Consider the following 14,716-nt stretch of genomic DNA (forward strand, 5'->3'; position numbering starts at 1 on the left):
ACTTGATTAGATAAATAACCTTTATTTGGTGGTAAATGTGCAACTCACTAAATTAGTTTGCAGCTCACTATGTACAGTGTTAATCACACAAATCAATATACAGTACAAAGGTAATGTATATCATTATAAAATGTGTTAGCCATATTATGCATGAAAATTGTCATATCATATATATATAGAACCATGGGTAATGAAGGCAGTGTTGTGCTACTGATCCAGCAAAAATGCAGTTTAACAGAATCACAGCACTTACATAAATACAACTCCCTCAAGTACACTATTAATTTGAGTCAACTAATGTACAGGCTATTTTCTTTCCAAGTGTGCTTGTTTCCTGCCCACACAGGATGTTATTCAGACGGTCTGCTGCAGTGTTCACCACAAACACCCTGGATCCACTTCAAGTGTCTATGAGCTTCTGAATGTGAAGTTTGAGTTCTTCAGGAAGCCCCAGTTCTGTTACTAGGTCCAAACAGCACTTCAGAAGCTGTCTTGTAGAGAAAGGACCATGGGAAAGAATTATTGGTGAATTTTCACTCACGCCTCCGGCGTTACCACAGCAGTCTTTGTTCGTTTCATCTCTCCCACAACAGTCTGCATTGTTTGAGCATCTAGATTCTTCGTCCTGGTCCCTTTGCTCAACATTTAGGTCCTCCATGTCATCCACCACTTCGGTCACACTAGGCAGAGGCTTCTGCTGGGCTTTTCTCATGGCCTCCACCAGCCCGTCCTCATGCATCTCCAATCTCTGGAGCAGATCGGTGACTGATGCTAAAGCTGGGCTTCCAGGGAGCTGAACCTGACACCAGCACCGCACCGCACTGTGAAAGAAGACATGGTCAAAAACCACAGAACAATGGACAGAATAGATTTAGGATTTTGATTCAGGTATAGAGGCCTAAAAAGAGATTTTTTTTAATAGTTAATTTACTGCATGGTCTCTTTAATGAGTGAATGTTTCATGTCACTTCTTCTCAAGCTCACACAGGTGTCCTAGCAGAGTAAACACAGGTGTAAACTTATTTGTTATTTTAGTATAATTTATTTAAGCTGCGTGATTAATCGTTAAAAGAATGATTTCAAGCATCCAACGTAATATGAACGACAACAATTCACCCGTCTATTAAACCGTTGGCAAGTACGATCACAGCGAACGTTCAAAGTTTGCGCTACTGTTGATCCAGAGAGAGCAGTTGTCATGTATAGGTATGAAACAGCTTCACGAACATCGTATTATCATTATTTCTTTTACAATAATTCAAGTTATCCGATATATTCCGGATATAAACATTGATGTCTATGATAGCGATCAAAATGGAGTAAAAAAAAAAAAAAATCATCTTTTGAAAGTAACTTGATGCTTCAAATAAAGACCTTATCAATTACATTGTTACACCAGTAGGTGATGACAAGTGACAGTTAAAAAGTGTATTTGAATCATTCAAGAAATTCATTCAAAAACGCTGATTCCTCCAGTAAGGAAACAAGTGAAGTATTTATGAGTGAGTCATCAAATCATTCAGTCGACCCAATTATTTTTTTAAATAATTAAATATCATTTAAAAAAACTAGAACAATTAACATTTTGTCGGATGACGTTTTTTAGTTGTTTATTCAGAATTGTGGGAAAATCGTGATCTCTATTTTAAACAGAGAATCTTGATTCTCAATTTACCCAGAATCACGCATCTCTATATTATTACAATATTTAGCATTTTTACTTTAAGTTTTAGTCATATTGTTGTGCTTTTACCAGTTTATATATTATATTTACATACATTTCTACTATTTGTTAGTTTTTCATGCGATATTTCTATTTTATTTCAAATAAAGAACATTTTACATAGTTTTAATAACAAGAACACTGCTTGACAACCAATAAGAACCCAAATGATTGTATTATTTAAGCTATTTTTGTTCAAACAAATTCACTTCATTTGATGTTTTGCAGTCTAATGCAATGACATCCATACTTTTGATTGACATCCTGAGAACTTTAGTTTATAGTTACAAAGCATAACCTAAAATTTTTTTTTTTTTTAAACTAGCACACTAGGAATTGGTTCCCAAAACACTGCCAAACAGGGACAATTCACTAGTATGCACACACCATTTTATGTATGGAGCAGTCACTCAACTCAATATTAATTGTAAAGCATAATCATGGAATAAAATTAAAACTATGATAAGTAGTGTTAACTTACACCCACAAAATACCTCTGAAATGCTAACAACTATAATAATCATTTATTTTCATTGGAGGGTGTGTTTCACATGTAAAAGGCCCTAAAATGACGACAAATAAGATAAATGCACAGGCTTACCTCATGATTCCTTTGAGCTGACCGATGACAGTCATTTTAGTGGCTCCTTCTCTGTATCCCATGTTGAAACCAGCCTGTAGTGATGCTTCTTTCCCTGCATCAACACCATCTCTGAAACCATCCTGACAGAAAACCACACGGCAGTCGTTTCTAGACTGCGCTGCTTTCACTAGCTACACATCGTGAATGTTGCTTTTGTGTGTCACCTCACCGGTGTTTTTCAAAACTCTTACATTGCATGAACGAGAACACTCATTTAGGATAGGGACCAAAAAAAAAAAACGATACAATATTTCAGTACAAGCATGTTGTGAAAGGTTCATCGTTGATAAATGACTGTTGACGTACCTTTGCGCGTTTTTCCATGTTGTATTTCCATTCTTTGTTCTGAAGACTGATATCATCCACATCCTCGTCGAACACATCCTCGCTAGACGCCGCTGATTTCACCCACGACATGTTTGCAATCTACGAATCGCGACAGTTAATCTCACTGAGTGTGGACTCAACGTTAACGGTGTCCAATCGGTAAAAGATACTCGTTTCGGCCTCTCTGACAGGATTCATAAACCATTTTTACATCCACGTGGTCATGTGACTGACGTCATCAGAATGCATATGAGGCTGTTTTCTTCTTCTGGTCGCTTCTGGGAGTATTCACACGTCATATCGCCGCCTGCTGGTCTGCCTGTGCAGCACATGCTTTTGTTTAACCTGATATATATATATGGCGGTGTGTGTGTGTATATATATATATATATATAATTTTTTTTTTTACAGTCTATGATATATTTTATATTTTTACCCGAGATTAAAAAATTTAATAGTTACATTAGTATGATTATAAATCAAAGTAAAATAAAAAAATTAAGTTTTATTTATATTATTTTGGGTAAAAAAATAAAATAAAAATAAAAATCTGCCAAGCACATTGGTCAGGTTTGACCGCTACATCAAATATATGAAATAAGTAATTAGGAAAATAACCATTTTATACATAAACGTATAAATGAGGAAGGCATTTTTCTGACAAAAACTACAGCGACAGATTTTATTTTACTAGGCAAGTTATCCGTTATTGATATTTCATTGGATCTCTCTTGTTTTTGCATGTGTTCATAATTTCATAATTCATCATTTGTATGACAGACTGGCTAAAAATGATGTCCACAAAGTTCAGCATGTTTCATTGTGTTATCACAAATAAAACATTTGACTTCAAGAACAACTAAGCAATGTACTTACAAATCTTTAACAAATGTTGTCACTACTGTATATCAATTACAATGCCGTAGTTAAACGTAGTTTAATTATGAATAGTACCCAATGAAAAGGAGCCTGTGATGTATTTAAAATAATAATAATTATTATTATTTAATTGATTAATTAAATTAAATTAATGAATGTAAAACTAGTTTAATTTATTGTATTATTATTTGTATTATTATCACTACTATATTACTATTTTACTTACAGTAGTTAGAATATTCTATCTGTCCTTCCGATTTCAAATTTGCTGTTTTTACTGGCATGACATAAACTCTTAATTTTTCTTGCCCGAGTGTGAGAGTTGCTGGAGGATGGAAAATCAATGTAATGTTGCAATCTAAGAAAAAAAAAGAATTAAAATATATATTATAAAATGAAACGTTAATATGAATAATATTACCAAAATGAAATATTAATTGTGCACACAAAAAGTTTAAAAAGTCAAATAAATTCAAAGTAAATAAAAAAGTGTTATGTTGAGCCCAGTCAAGTATGTGTCGTGTATGACCGCTAGATGGCGCTAGATTCATATTAAACTGTGTCTGCTTCGACAGACTGATTTGAGTTGATCATCGGACAGTCCGTTTGCAATGAATTAATCGAAAGTGAAAACATATTTAGTTTAGCTAATGTCATTGCTCAACGACACAAATACATTTTTTTTAACTCTTCATTTTAAATTAAAGGAGCTGACAGTGATTGTTTTACCTACCCGTAGCTACTCTGACTGGGGCAATTAGTCAAATTAAAGGAGGGAACTGAAAGCCTTATAAGATACATTGAATTAAACTGTCAATACACTTAAGAAACAAGACTTTATCTCTCAAAAAGTGCCATGTTTAATGAGGAGTCTAATTAATTTGGCTAGTCCAACTCTTTGAAGTATTATGTTACATATGCTAAATAGAGCCGTACTGTAATGTGAAGAGGATTAATCTACCTCAACAGAACTGTGACCTTTACAATTATGCTAATTAAAACACCTCATTTATCTTTATGGTTATTTCAGGACAGGGATACTTTTCAGGCATGCAACTTTTAAAATAAGCTCTACATGAGACATCTGTCATCCTCAAAGTGCCTTGTGTAACTGTGAATAGTGCTTGGTCCTGGTTATAAATTATGTCTCATAATTCTTACAAGCTCGTGTGATGGTTCAGACAGTGAAGTGGCACAGCAGGTGAGAGCTTTATGAGAAGAGAATCATCCTCTATTGCCCAGTGGGTAGAAATGTATCCATTTAGGGTTCTTTTCCTCACCGTTAGCACTTTGTTCAGTGCTGATATCAGAGTGGAAAATCCAAATTCATCACAGGCACTGGGAACCCTCAGGAATCCATGGTGAAATTTAATAATAAAAAAAAAAAACATACAGTGATGTTACTGCTTAGACTCAATGGAAAAGTTAAACAGCTAAGCAAGTTTCAGCTTACTAGACTTTCAGAACTGAAAGTGCACTCACTCATCGCTGTAAGCATCTAGCGAAATAATTATAAAAGACCTATTTTACGTAGGTTGATTTGAATGCAGTCAACTAGGCCTATTTAGTTACAGTAATTAAAATTTTAAATATTAAACATTTCAAAAGATTTATAAATGTACAAATAATTTCTACATAAGAAAATTTGGATTTTAACAAATTTAAACATATTTATGTGTATATACTCCCTGCCTTTCAGAGCTGAAAGCATATTCACTCATAAAAGCTACCTGTAAGTATCTAGTGCAATGATGAAATTAGCATATTTTATTAAGGTAATTTTGAATGCTTTGTACTATTTAGGTACAGTTAATTATTTAAAGTTTTACTATGTAACTTTTGGCCCTCTGGCGGTTAAAAACAAAACTGCATGCATTTTGCGGAAGAAAATTACTTTGGTTGCGCTTCGGCTCTGCGTGACTGTGCGGATGAATATGGTTCTTTCTCATAACTAAATAGAGAGGCAAATTTCCTGCAGTTCATATTCACTATAGGCCTACTACTAGGCTTACGACCAGTTTATGGAAAGGATCTCAAGCTGACAAGCTGAATACTGTATAGGCTACCCATTAATAAATATGGTAGGCTACTTCCATGAAAATAAATTCCAGCACAGTGCTACAGCAACCACAATGAAATGACCCTTCACAATTAAATGCTTTACAACGAACCCTGTTAGAGAGCTACATGTATCTGTTGAGTAATAAAAACGCAAAGTCCACGTTGCTTTTACAACATTTCAAATCCAACATTTCAAATATGCAAGGGTGAGTGATGTAGTTAGCGTACGCCCTACGCAATTTCCCGTGAAGACCATCCCGGTCTAAAATATAAACACTTATAATAGGCTTACCATAGTTAATCAGGGTAAGACAAAAAAACAAAAACAAAAAAACCACATGTTTTGGAAGAAGGCTATGATGATGTAATGACTATTGAGTATTTAAATTTTGTTCATTTTGAACAAACAGTTACCTTCAAAATATGGAACATATTTAAAACACTTATAAATGAACAAATAATTTCTAAATAAAACTTAAAAATATATATATTTATTTTTTAGCTAGTGAAATAATTAGGAAATTGGTATAGAATGCATAAGAAGGTACATAATTCAACTATTTAGATGCAGTTCTTAATAAGCATTAATATGTTTTTAAACATGTATAAATTATTTTTAAATGATAGATTACACAAAAAAAAACATTAAAATACATAAAAATAAATATAAACTGAATTTATATCGATTACTTTTTAGAATTTTAACACTAGTTCTAACACTTTATAATGCCTTTAAACCACATTATAGCTGGCAGGGTCTTGTTTTTTTTTGTTGTTTTTTTACGCTACAAGTGATGACAAACACATTACACTCATCAATATTGCATTTTTCCTTTCTTTCCTCCGCACCACAGAGACAAAGAAAAGAGGTCCCTGCTTTATTTTAAGATGGGCTATTCTTCATCTTGCGCTTTAAGGGAACACACAGGAGAGATGCAGCCCGTGGACAAATGCATTTCACCTTGCACAGAGTGCATTTGCAGGAGCCGGACAACAATGGCCCAGAGAATACTCCGGAGGGCAGCGTCGAAGGCCTGAAAATGGATTCCGAAGGGCCTGCGGATCCGAGGCTTTCTGCCGCCACACCTTCCTCTAGCGCCGCACTTTTCCCCCCTCGCACGCTCTCCCTTCCTCTCTCGCTCTCCAGGAGAGCAAAACAAGCAGCCGGGGCAATCACCTGACACATTTCCATCCAATTTCCACTGCCGAATGTGTTCATTTTCGGCCCTAATGGCATGTCATTTCAGCGGAGCCTTTGGTCAAGAATTAATCCTGGAATCAAAACAGATTTTCCGGGGAGCAATCTTCCATCAAGTATTGATTTTTTTACACTCACAGAGCCTGTACTCCCTAATTTAACCTGACAGCACACTGCACAATGGACTAGAGAGCACCTTGGCGACTCACAGAGGGAACTCTCTTGCGTTTTCTCTTTCTCTCTTGCTCCCACTTTTCACCCTCTCACTCCCCCCACCTCCTTTTGAGCAGCTTTTCAAAAAGTCAGGGAGAAAAGGAGAATTTTGAGGAGAGAGGTTTAAAAAACAAAGGACTTTGAGATGGTTACGTGTAAGGATGATGGAGATACAGTTACTGTTTTACCTCTAATTATGCTTTCAAGTGCATCGCATCTGAGGCATGTAGGACCGAGAAGGGCTCTAAGAAACGGAAAAGAGGGAAATTAAAAGAAAGAAGGAACGAGGGAAAGAGAGAGGAGTGTTTTCCAGGGGCTATCAGGTATCATTATGGGCCTGTTGACATCCAGGACTCTCGGTGCAATGCACCTCTAAGATGTTCTCCTCCTCCTGCAGCCATTTTCTTTCCCTGAGTGGGTGAAAAGGGTTTCATCAGGGGCTGGAGAGGAGGGGACAGGAGAGTCCGAATGTTCAATGTGCAGCTGACCACTAATGAGTGGACCCTCCTGAACGGGCTTCATAAAGCCTCTACCCTCAACCTGTCTCCTGCGGCAGAGGGTTTCCAGCTCATTTTGACACTCACTTGTCTCTTGTAGAACAGAAAAAGACAAGTTGACAGTGAATCCAATGTCTTAAACAATTAAACGTGACAACTACATTTTGAAAACATGGGGAATTTACATAAAGTAGTATTTAAAGTCAGCAAAATCAATTTAGAGAAAATCTATGCATCTCATTATTGTTAGTCAAACATCACAACTCTATAGCAGATCTGAATGTGAACTGAGTTGATTGGACTAAATAATTTAAGTCAGACATACATCACCTTTCCGGTGATGTATGTCTGACTTAAATTATTTAGTCCAATCAACTCAGTTCACATTCAGATCTGCTTCCATCCAATCAACAACCAGTCCCCGCTCCACGTGTTTTTCTTTTTCAATAATCTGTTTCAGTGGGAAGTTCTGTACGTCACAATACGGAAGAAAAGATATGTCAATACTCACAACATTTGTAACATCGTGACTTTAATTAGCATAAACAAAGTGATGGAAATCATGATAATCGTTGTGTCAGTGGTCAACTACACTGTCCTTGACCGTAGGAAAAATGTCCTCTATTTCAGTGATTCCTAGACTGCGATATGCAGGTAGTTAAGCATAGGGTTTTAGATTTTGCTGTGGTAAACCACCCAGTAAGCAATGTTGCATTTAAAAGACGTCTAATAGCCGTCCAAACACAGCTCCGACATCTAGGCTAAAACAAGGCAAAATTTGGGTTGTCAGTGAAAATGTAATAGATGTCTAACCGTAGAATAGACACACAGGCTACGCATAGAACTTGAAAACCAAACACCTTGTAATCACTGTTGACTTTGCTTACATGATGGAATATCATACATCTCGCAAGTTATTTAGGCAAAAACAACTTGTAACCAAATTCAAGATTATTTTGACTAGAAGTGGGTTACTCATAGCCGGACTATATCGGGTCTATACTGTACTTAACATAGACGCTGGGCAATAAATCACATTTATTTACTTTTTGTACTGAATACCTTATCACACTTATTTTAAGGAAATCCAGTGACTGACACACAAGACAAAAAAAGTTATAGATTTTCATGTATGTTTCATTCATGTAATTTTAGTGACTGCTTAATAGTGTACTAGAGTTTTAATCATTAATGACATGATTGAGACTTAAAAAACATAAATATATGTATATATATTTTTGACATGAATGAGAATGAACTGAATTGAATCATTGTGCATATTAAATCACAAGAATGAGCATGTATTTCCAGACCAAAAATGACAGGCAACAATTAACTAGAATATTATGTATAGTAGCATTGCATCCCAGAGGCCATGCAGGTTTGTTGTTGGTCTCACCTCCAACTTACTGAACGCTAAAACGCCGCTTTAGCTGCTAAAGATAAATGGAGCGGAGGGCAATTGGATCTGTTGTCCCAGTCACATCTCCATCAGCATCAGAGGCAAGGGGCATTATTTACCCTGCTGATAATGGAGAGGAGAGATGGACAGAGGGAGAGGATTGGAACGGGAGCCCATCCACTGACACCTCAGACAGGCTGTGAGCATCGGTAATTGCCCCTCCGGAGGCAACAAGGTGTGCACAAACAGCAGAGATGCCTGAGTGGCCATATATTTGTGTATGCGCCTCGGAGTGTGCGAGGCAGACGCGTTCAAGGGATACGGCGACAGTTCATTTTCCCAGAACATCGTCCCGCCACACGTCCACTGCTGAGGAGATAAGCCAAGAGAGCACCTCGCCGCTGATGGAAAAACAAAAAGAACAATTTAAAAAGCATCGGCATCAAGCAAACACGCGCGCACATTCACCCACAGCCGAATATTCTCTCTCACTTTCCTTTTCAGAGTGTCTTGACTGATATTGAACAGTAATCCATTTGAGCTGCTGACATTTCATAATGTTTTCTCCCCTCTTGTCTTCCTTCTCTCTTTCTCTCTCAGGGCAATTTCTGACACTTGGAAGTTGAGCAGAAACGTGTTCCATTGAAGCAAGCCGTAAATATGAAAGGATTCTGCTTTTGAAAAGCAGCGTGAAGTCTAGCGTGAGGATAATTATTGCTTTCACTGCCCTGAACAAATCGATCCAGATACGCTGCATTATGGAGACTTGTGCTTTTAAGAGAAGTTGGTTCACAAGACACACTTCTGTTTTTCATAATAGATAAGAAAACATTTAGGAAAGCAGAGTGAAAACAAGCATGGTGCATTCATCTACCTCATCTTGTGCTAAAGTTCTTACAATTTATAGCCAGAAAAAAATAGACCTTGCAGTCATAGGTATCCTTCATAAAATGTTTTGGCAAAATTAGACTACATAGAAGTTATTTGTATTTAATTGGTATCTGTATTGCTTTAGTCAGGATTTTTTTCCATTCAGCTTTAGCTCAAGGTTTGTTCTGAAGATGACTGGCTAACTGTACATTGTCTTAGTTATCACATTAATGATATAAAACAATAAATAGATGTGAAAATTGAATTTAAATTAATATCTAATTAATAACAGTAATGTGCCTGGGACAACGTATTGTTGTCATTATACAACTATTTGATAGAATACTGCATTTGACCAATCAGAAACAAGTATTCTAACAAGAATTGTTGGAAAATTCATAATTTTAAAATGAAATTCGTATGTCATATGGCAGGGCCATAAGACATTTTTTGTTGGAGAAGAAGGTCCATTATACATTGTACAATATGTATGAAGCACAAAGGTCACAAATGTCAAACTAAGCATCTTCCAAGTGGCCAATGAGGCAAATGTGAGCCAAAAATTCATAGATGCAGGTTAAAGCTCAGCAAACTTGAACCCTGACGTGATATCTGCGAGGGAAAATGATTCGCCACCTATTATCCATCAGATGACAACATGTCGCCAGCGGAATTTCATCATTGGAAGGTAAATGTGACCAGGCCAACCCTATAACACAAGAAAATTAAACTATTTTACAAGTGGCCGAGTTATTAATTATGATTTGATTTGCTGATCGTATACGAAAATGTTTGTTGATCGTACGAAAACGCACTAGTTTTAGAAAAAAAAATTAAATAAAGTTCCACCCCTAGTTTTTACAATCTTAATCGATTTTGAAATCTGATAACATCTATGGATGTTTTTGCAACAAAAAAGCTTATTGAACTGCACTACTTGAAAAAAAAAAAAGATGCATTGCATTAACCCTGCTTGCATACATTGTATTTTTAGGGCTTGCATTTTTATGGGCTGAAATGCAACATGGTTGTTTTTAATATTTCAATTCAAAACATTTCACACACGTTTTCATCATTAAAAATTCAATAACCCATATTCACCTTTCAGATTTCACTTCCAAAATATTCATTAAAAATACAACCTACAATATTCGACAGGCAATTTTCGGTCCATTTTATTTCGCTTTACAAATTCGCTTCCAAAAATTCAGTGGTTCAAATTCGACAGAAAATTCAACATTTGACATCCGGGAACGGCAGGAATATCAGTAGATTGCCGATTGATAATCTCCATAGCTGTTAGTCGACCTCACCTGCAGGTGGTGAAAGTGCAGCTGTTGACGTAGAAAACTATAAAGCAACGGGTAGAGAGACTCATTCATTCATGAAAAAGGATTTACAGAAATCGAGCAAGCGGTAAGTATTTGTGATAATTTTCAGGGCCAGTATATACTGTAGATATGGAAAAGCTGATAAAGACACAAAAGCTGTGTTTACATTTAAGAGTTCACCGTTACTTTTGTATGTGTAGCTTTCTCTACCATGAACGATGCAAAGCAATGAGTTTGTGTAAGAAAAATAATTATATTCAAAACTTCATTGACTAAAATAACTAGCTTCCGACAGACGGCCGTACGCATCGATTTGGCGTATTGATGAACGCGGAAGCGAAGAGGATAGAGCAAAACAAAACACCAGTCACGAATTAGAAGTCTAAAACGAGAATTTTTAAAGAGAAATGTCGGAGGAGCTTGAGTTTGTCGCGGTTTAAACAAACGCGGTTTGAGAGGCATCAAAGCTTACACTACTCCTACATCATACGTCATACATTGTCAAGTGTTACTCTTTTGGCGCAAGTCGACTTGCGTAGGCCGTCTGCAGGAAGCTAGTTATTTTAGTCGATAAAGTTTTAAATATGGATATTTTCTTACACGAACACATCGCTTCACTTCAGAAGGCCTTTATTATCCCCCTGGAGCCGTGTGAAGCACTTTTATGATGGATGGATGCACTTTTATGGACTTCAAAACAGAAACAGCCATTCACTGCCATTATAAAGCTTGAAAGAGCCAGGGTATTTTTTTATATAACTCCGATTGTATTCGTCTGAAATAAGAATGTCATATACTGTACAACTAGGATGGCTTGAGAGTGAGTAAATCATGTGGTAATTATAATTTTTGGGTGAACTATCATAATCTGATCTAAGATTCTAAATCTAATCTACACCTGGGAATAAACAGAAGGCATCTAGGATTAAAAATGTTGATCATGATCATGAGGTTTGACACAAACTTGTGGAGTTCATGCTACTTGAGTTCTGCTGTCATTAAATCAAACACACCAAATAAGACATTCTAGGATTCATGTTAATTTTTCAATTCTACCCACTCAATTTGTTATGCTGATAACATTGTTTGTAATTTAAAAATGACATTATAAATGCTAATTATTATGGTTTCAGACTTTTGGACTCCAAGCACATCTACTACACTTCCTTTCAGTGCCCAAGTCACATGAAGAAACTAGAAAACTGGCTTATTTGGCAAAATATCCCTGTAATTGGTTCAAAAATGGAGCTGATGTACTCTCTCCATGTCTTCCCACTTGACAAAGTTTTTGAAAAGCTTCTGTCTGAATGCTGAAGTCTATGGTTGCAAAAATAGCACATCTCTGCATGTTCATTACAGAGCTAATGGCAAATATGATGAAATGGGACACAAAACAAAAGAAAAGAAAAAAAAAAATACATCTGCTACTTTTAAAAAGAAGAGCAGGAAGGGAAGAAAGGACAGCGCAAACATCTTCAACATCAGTTCTCAGCCTAATGTTAATAATTTATGTTGTGTGTGCTTCTTTATGATTAATATTTATTTATTTACCGCTCTTCAATTTGCCAGCCAGTCAAGCTTTCAAAGACTTCATGGACAAGAGAAGCCGTCACAAACTTCAGAGTTTACTTTCAAAAGCCTTTCAGCAGAGAATGTGCTTTCTCTCTTAGAGACGGCTCATTATTGTTATCTGTTGCAGCAAAGAAATGAAATATTGATGCGAAATAACCCTGGCATGGATTCCTTTCTATTGACCCTATGGAAATCTAAATGAATTGCTGCTGACCCTGGAAGCCTGTGGGCCGTCGGTTTGCTTTTAGGTGTGAATTCAGCATTGAAAGCTTGTTCGGCTGTAAGGAGAAAAGCATTTGTGTGTGACTCTTCACTTTATATCAGCGATTACATGGAAGGACGGCGCATTACGGAGGACAGAATGAAAGACGGCTATTGTTCAGAGGAAGACACAAACCACTGGGAAGTAAAGAGGGTTTAACATGGTTAAAATAGCAAGACAATGTGTCTTTTAAAGGATAAATGGGATTGTTTTGCAGAGCGAATGTTTGAAATTTTCACTCTTGTTAATCCAACACTGTTACGTTACAACGATTTCTGAGGCACCATTTGAACTATATGTGCAAGAAATTTACCATCACTACATGGCCATTATTTGCCATCATCATTATACAGCATACTTTTTGTTGTTTTGTAGTTGTTATATAAAGTTTCTAACCTTTTGTTGTTTCATATGTGTTATATAAAGCTTCTAATCTTTTGTTGTTTTAAAGTTGGAAGTTGAACAACCTGCACTATGAGTTGAGAATGGGGGTATATAAGCTTTCTGATAATGATCCAAAAGCCACATGTCTGATATAGGTGATAAAGTTGATAAAGTATGATATGGAATGCTGATTTTTATTAAAGGAAGATTTGAAATTACGCTTACATATTCAGTTCCATTTCAGCCGCTCACGTTCAACGTAGTCGACGTGTTGACTGATTGGGATCACGCTTTAGAGAGCCTGTCATCTTCGAATATTGATAAAACGAGCCAATGCACACATTGGCGTGCAAGTGTCCACCAACAGCGGCTGAGGGGCCACGTACAACGGGCATGCAGTAACAGGGGTCTGGGCGGGCCTCCGACTGCATTGGCATCAACTGCCTCGAGTTGCTAGCAGTACACCTTGCTTTGAGACGCCGAAAAATGCCGCTGCTCAGCAAGTATGTACTGGTCTGTATAGACAACATGGCGACCATTGCGCTACGCTTCCCTCACATGTCGCAACTCGCCCGCCACCTCCTCCTATGGAGTCAGAAGCTTCTGAGGTCACTTCATTCCACTTAATTTTCCGGCCTGCTCAATGAGGCCTCACGACAGCCTGTGTCCCAGGGAGAATGGAGACTCCATCCCCAGGCGGTCCAGCTGTTCTGGGACCACTTCGGGGCCGCACAGTTAGCTTAATTGGCTCAAGCCTACGTTACTACCTCAAACATTATGTTATGGAATTAGCAATGGAGGCTTGGAATGAGATGCGTAAGAAATTAGTTCTAAGAGCGTTTTACCGACAAAAACCTGACAAATGTCCTGAAATACAACATCTGAACAATATTTTGACGTATGGTAATCACGGTATAAACAGAATAAATGACTTCAGTCTGCTGAATTATTGAAATTCAATGGACAATTTACTTAGCCTACGTATTAAGTTGGAGAACGTCTCGGTTACGTATGTAACCCTCGTTCCCTGAAGGAGGTAACGGAGACGTAGTCAACGTGTCAACTGATTGGGATCACGCTTTAGGGAGCCTGTCATCTTCGAGTATTGATAAAACGAGCCAATGCACACATTGGCGTGCAAGCTTTGCATCCACGCTCCGCCCTGCAGCGCGGGTATAAATACGGAAGTGGATGCACGCACCACTTGTCTTTTGCTTTGGAGCCGATCGGTCTTCATGACGGTGTCTCTGAAGAGTGTTGATTCATTCAACGAGCGAGTGTGTTGGTGCTTCTTCTGGAAATCTCTTCTGGTGCTGGTGGTTCTACAGAGACGAGTGCAGCGGTGGTCGCGAGC

General features: G+C 37.2%; 1 protein-coding gene across 1 annotated transcript; it reads right to left on the reverse strand.

The window, feature by feature from the left end:
* Positions 1–6: 6 nt before the first annotated feature.
* Positions 7–2,926, reverse strand: otulina (OTU deubiquitinase with linear linkage specificity a). Its single transcript, XM_082184029.1, has 3 exons — positions 2,673–2,926; positions 2,325–2,446; positions 7–821 (listed from the first exon to the last, which is right to left on the reverse strand). The coding sequence occupies exons 1-3, from the start codon at positions 2,781–2,783 to the stop codon at positions 401–403; spliced, it is 654 nt and encodes a 217-aa protein (XP_082040155.1). The 5' UTR covers positions 2,784–2,926; the 3' UTR covers positions 7–400.
* Positions 2,927–14,716: the final 11,790 nt, after the last annotated feature.

Source organism: Leuciscus leuciscus (genome assembly GCF_965113295.1).
Source record: "Leuciscus leuciscus genome assembly, chromosome: 11".
Lineage (NCBI taxonomy): Eukaryota > Metazoa > Chordata > Actinopteri > Cypriniformes > Leuciscidae > Leuciscus > Leuciscus leuciscus.